At 34.7% G+C, this 6,000-nt stretch overlaps 1 protein-coding gene across 1 annotated transcript in view; it reads left to right on the forward strand.

Annotated features, from left to right (window-relative positions):
- LOC138334626 (telomerase protein component 1-like) overlaps window positions 1–3,644 on the forward strand; it is a 63,193-nt gene extending 59,549 nt beyond the window's left edge. Inside the window, exons 55-59 of the mRNA XM_069283265.1 lie at window positions 763–933; window positions 1,342–1,459; window positions 1,634–1,813; window positions 2,116–2,226; window positions 3,510–3,644. Coding sequence (XP_069139366.1) covers window positions 763–933; window positions 1,342–1,459; window positions 1,634–1,813; window positions 2,116–2,226; window positions 3,510–3,644 — 715 coding nt within the window. The remainder of the gene's footprint in view (window positions 1–762; window positions 934–1,341; window positions 1,460–1,633; window positions 1,814–2,115; window positions 2,227–3,509) is intronic.
- Window positions 3,645–6,000: the final 2,356 nt, after the last annotated feature.

Consider the following 6,000-nt stretch of genomic DNA (forward strand, 5'->3'; position numbering starts at 1 on the left):
TGATTAAGTCTGGGATCAGTCAGACCAAGTGTAAGTGATTAGGTCTGGGGTCAATCAGACCAAGTGTAAGTGATTAAGTCTGGGATCAATCCGACCAAGTGTAAGTGATTAAGTCTGGGATCAGTCCGACCAAGTGTAAGTGATTAAGTCTGGGATCAGTCAGACCAAGTGTAAGTGATTAAGTCTGGGATCAGTCAGACCAAGTGTAAGTGATTAGGTCTGGGGTCAATCAGACCAAGTGTAAGTGATTAAGTCTGGGATCAATCCGACCAAGTGTAAGTGATTAAGTCTGGGATCAATCAGACCAAGTGTAAGTGATTAAGTCTGGGATCAGTCAGACCAAGTGTAAGTGATTAAGTCTGGGATCAATCAGACCAAGTGTAAGTGATTAAGTCTGGGATCAATCAGACCAAGTGTAAGTGATTAAGTCTGGGATCAGTCAGACCAAGTGTAAGTGATTAAGTCTGGGATCAGTCAGACCAAGTGTTAGTGATTAAGTCTGGGATCAATCCGACCAAGTGTAAGTGATTAAGTCTGGGATCAATCAGACCAGGTGCTCACATTTGGTGGGTGCATCGGACCATAAAGTGGTACCATCTTTTTGACCTTCTGTATCAGAACTCAAGAGACAGTCAAATCAGGAAGTCGGATTTAGTATGAATACAATGAAAATTTAATTATATAATAAATAATCTAAATTAGAATAATAGTTAAATGAGGTTAACCCCTTGGACTAATATGATGGTTTTTACTTCTCTACAGTGTACCTGTATGTCAGAAAACAAAGACATTTACTACCAAATCACCCGTCACCGCCCTAGCTACGTCTCCAGAACTGGAATCTAAACCAGGACATAATTTATTCGTATCCGGGGAATGGTGTGGAAAACTGTGTGTCTGGAACACTGCACAGCAAACTATAATTTCAGAAAGGTAAGCTTTCTGTGATTATTCTAAATTGATTGTAACTGATAAAATCTAAGTGTTTTTTAGCTCACCTACCCAAATAGGGCAAGTGAGCATATGCCATGGTGCGGCGGTCGTACAGTTGGCCATCTGACATCAACTTCTTCTCCAAACGTAGGAGACCACATAGAGTCCTGATATTGGGCCTTTTTACAAATGGCATCAATGATAAAGAGGCATTATCATTCTTAAAATTATGCAAATATGTTGCAACTACATTGTAGGCATATTCTCAGAGGAAATACAAAATGGTCTTCCCACAGCAATCCAGGGCAGTTTTACGTTGTAACAATTTCACAACAAGAGCGGTGAAACTGTGGAACCGGAACATGTTGTTTCAGCTTGCTGACTGTTTTTGATTTTGAATGTTGACAGCTCTGACTTTGGTAAATCTGACTGGATACTGCAGATTAAGTTCATGACGGGCATGGCCAAACCCAACTTCCATGTTGCCACAGCCAACGGTCATGTCTGTAGAGGAACGATGGACAGGGTAAGTCCATTTATCCTTTTCGTCCATGTTTGATTATCATTTACTTTTTTCTTTTTTTTTAAAGATTTATTTTTCTTATATTCCATAGTACATGATATCTTGATTGTATTTCATTTGGTTTGGTTATTTACTAGGATATAAGTTTTGATGACTGTTACCGTCTCTCTTTTACAGCATGGACGGAAGCTAAATTTGTTTGACAGTTACATTATTTCTCCGTCGAAGGATGTACCCTTCCACAGACGGATACCTGTAAGAGTGTTAGACCTGACGGGTGGTAACAGTACTACAGAGTGCTACGCCGTCACATCTACTGGCCAGATCCACCAGCTGTCCTCCCTCACACACACCAAGGTACAGTATTTTATCAGGTTTTTGTGCACCCTGAATGCTCAATGAATACAGAAATCTTTATTGCTTTTCTTATCTTATAGATAATATTTGTTGTTAACAGATACCTAAGAAGATACATTTCATGTTTTAGATTTTTCTTTAAAATGTACAATATTTATGTGTTTGTTTGTGAAGTTAGAAAATGAAAGGAAGCAGCATTTATCGTATGGTGGGACAAAAGTTGACAGTATAATAGGGACTGCTGTAGTTATTTAGACTCAATCAGCATCCATGTTTCTGACTAATTGTTGTCTGCTTTCCAGATCCACAGTGGTACTGTTACATGTGTGGACATGTGCGAGTCTTTTGTGTTTACTGGGGCGCACGACTGCACCGTCAAAGTCTGGCGACGACAGGATAATAAATTAAAACAGGTCAGTAGCCACAGAATCACAATGTTCTTTTAGACATTTTTAGGACGCCATGCTTCATTTGTCATTGTGTGCTGTGCACCATCATTAATCTGTGAACTTTTCATTTAAAAAATGGCGGCCTTTTATGATCTTAAGGTTTTAGCCATGCCATTTCTTGGGTTGTAAGAGTTTCGGCCTTTTATGATCTTAAGGTTTTAGCCATTTCTTGGGTTGTAAGAGTTGTGACCTTTATGATCTTAGGGTTTTAGCCCTCTCTTAGTTTTAAGAGTTGTGGTCCTTTATGATCTTAGGGTTTTAGTCCTCTCTTGGGTTGTAAGAGTTGTGGCCCTTTATGATGATATTCATATCGATGAGAACTTCCTTAAGCTTGTGGTAGGTCTGTTATTTCCTGACTTTGTTTCGTTTTAGAAATAATCATTAGCAACATACTTATTTCTGTAAAGATTCTTGTCCAAAAGATAATTTAGACTTTCACTTTAAGCAGTGATTGTATAGAATTGAATATAAATAATGTTCATGTGTATAATTTGACATTACAGTAGTATGTAAATATATTTTTTTTTTATTTGCTCTAATTTTTCCTATTCTCATCAGATATAGTTTCTACTATTGGAAAAAATGTGACATATTTACTTGCGATTGTTTTAAACCTTACATCTCATCTTGTGGAAGTTATACTAAATTAGTGTGACATCAATAAACCTGCCAGAGAAACATTTCATGGCAATATGCCCAGGTATTCAGTTTCATTTATTTATGAATATAAATCTTTGTGTAAGTATTAACCTTAATATATATTGTGTCCATTTTGAAACTAGGTCAACAGCAATCCATTTCCTTACATGTCCAAGGTTAATAACAGTAATAAAAGTGTTATAGAGTATACACTGTTTATGTTGTGTCAACATTTTTCCTTACAATACCAGTTTTGTGGTTTCCCATGGTGACATTAAGTCTTGTAAATAATAACAAAAACAACTATTTCAGTAATTTCCAATATTGAAAAAAGGTTTATCGTGTGGTGAAATTTTCTAAATCTATCACACTTGTCATCAAAGTTCAACATTCATCTGTAAAAATGACCTCTGACCTCTTCTTGTGGAATAGATAATTTGACCAAGCCAGTTTCTACGTGTTATACAATAGCATATTCTTGACCTTTGAAACTGTCTACATTTGAATATTCTTGACTACTGTCTTCATTTGCATATATTTCTTACGTTTGACACTGTCAACATTTGCTTTGACCTTTGAACCTATTTGACCTTTTGATGATGTTCCAGGTTGGACTGTTCTTCTGTCCCGCTCCTGTTGAGAGTCTAGCCATAATCAGCCAATCAACAACCGACAAATCCCAGATTCGTCTTGTTTGTGGGGACCAACTTGGGACCATACATTTCCTGACCTGGAGAAAATAGACATTTTCATTGCAAGTGCTTTGAACTTTCACAATTAATACTTTATTGAACAAACATAAAGACTTTGTATCATGATTATTTTTTTTTTATTTGTTCATGTAAATATGTCTTGAATTGTAACTGTCATGTTTTGAATTATAATTTTACACACTTCCCATGCAGCCATGTTTTGTGTTGTTTGACCCAGGGCCATAAGCACTCTACATGTACAGGTAGCAGTATGACTTTATCACACTCTGTCACTTCTAATTAATATTGAAGAAAACTTACAAGTCATATAAATGTCTTAAAAGTTGTGAAATGGTTATTTTCACACATAAAAAAATCTTTTAAGGTTTCATAATGTTAATGAATATTCAAATTATGGATGTAAATTCAATTCACTACACACTTTTTTTTCCTGACAAGCAATGTCATTGGACCTTTTAAACTATCGTTTGAAGAATGACCTTTTATGTTTTAATTTTGAGCTAAAACGTGTACATAAAAATAGGTAGGTTGTCATGATGTAAGCAGTAATATCAAAAATGTTTTTTTTTTATTTTGAATGTACAATTGTACAATTTTCATCATCTTTATATAAAAAGTGGTTATGCATTAAGTATTAAATGTATGATATTCATCATTATTTATGTAAAAAGTAGTTATTCATTAATTATCAAATGTACAATATTCATCATTTTCATGTAAATATTAGTTATGTATTAATTATCACATGTACAATATTCATCATTTTTATCTAAAAAGTAGTTATGCATTAATTACAAATGTACAATATTCATCATTTTTATGTAAATTTAGTTATGTATTAATTATTCAATGTACAATTTTCATCGTCTCTATATAAAAAGTAGTTATGTATTAATTACAAATGTACATTATTCATCATTTTTATGTAAAAATTAGTTATGTATTAATCATTCAATGTACAATATTCATCACTTTTATAAAAAAAATAGTTATGTATTAATCATTCAATGTACAATTTTCATCGTCTCTATATCAAAAGTAGTTATGCATTAATTATCAAATGTACAAAATTCATAATCTCTATGTAAAAAGTAGTTATGCATTAATTATCAAATGTACAAAATTCATAATTTTAATGTAAAAAGTAGTTACGTATTATTTATCAAAATGTACAATATCCATAATATATACATTATTAGAAAGGCTATTACTTTTAATAAGGTCATAATATACATTCAATTTGATGTGTTATTAAAGTATTTATGATACAAAAAACATACAAGTATCCACACTAACGTGAGTTACATACAAGTATTCATACCAACCTTCTGTGTTACATACAAGTATCCACACCAACCTTCTGTCTGTGTTACATACAAGTATCCACACCAACCTTCTGTGTTACATACAAGTATCCACACCAACCTTCCTCTGTGTTACATACAAGTATCCACACCAACCTTCTGTGTTACATACAAGTATCCACATCAACCTTCTGTGTTACATACAAGTATCCACACCAACCTTCTGTGTTACATACAAGTATCCACACCAACCTTCTGATAATGAGTTACATACAAGTATCCGCACCAACCTTATTTCTGTGTTACATACAAGTATCCATAACAATCTTCTACAAGTATCCATACAAACCTTCTGTGTTACAAACAAGTATCCACATCAACCTTCTGTGTTACATACAAGTATCCACACCAACCTTCTGTGTTACATACAAGTATCCACACCAACCTTCCTTCTGTGTTACATACAAGTATCCACAATAACCCTCTGTGTTACATGCAAGTATCCACACCAAACTTCCTTCTGTGTTACATACAAGTATCCACACCAACCCTCTGTGTTACATACAAGTATCCACATCAACCTTCTGTGTTACATACAAGTATCCACACCAACCTTCTGTGTTACATACAAGTATCCACACCAACCTTCTGTGTTACATACAAGTATCCACACCAACCTTCTGTGTTACATACAAGTATCCACACCAACCTTCTGTGTTACATACAAGTATCCACACCAACCTTCTGTGTTACATACAAGTATCCACACCAACCTTTCTTCTGTGTTACATACAAGTATCCACACCAACCTTCCTTCTGTGTTACATACAAGTATCCACACCAACCTTCCTTCTGTGTTACATACAAGTATCCACACCAACCCTTCTGTGTTACATACAAGTATCCACACCAACCTTCTGTGTTATATACAAGCACCACACCAACCCTCTGTGTTACATACAAGTATCCACACCAACCTTCCTTCTGTGTTACATACAAGTATCCACACCAACCTTCCTTCTGTGTTACATACAAGTATCCACACCAACCTTCCTTCTGTGTTACATACAAGTATCCACACC

The sequence above is a fragment of the Argopecten irradians genome, chromosome 11 (genome assembly GCF_041381155.1).
Source record: "Argopecten irradians isolate NY chromosome 11, Ai_NY, whole genome shotgun sequence".
Lineage (NCBI taxonomy): Eukaryota > Metazoa > Mollusca > Bivalvia > Pectinida > Pectinidae > Argopecten > Argopecten irradians.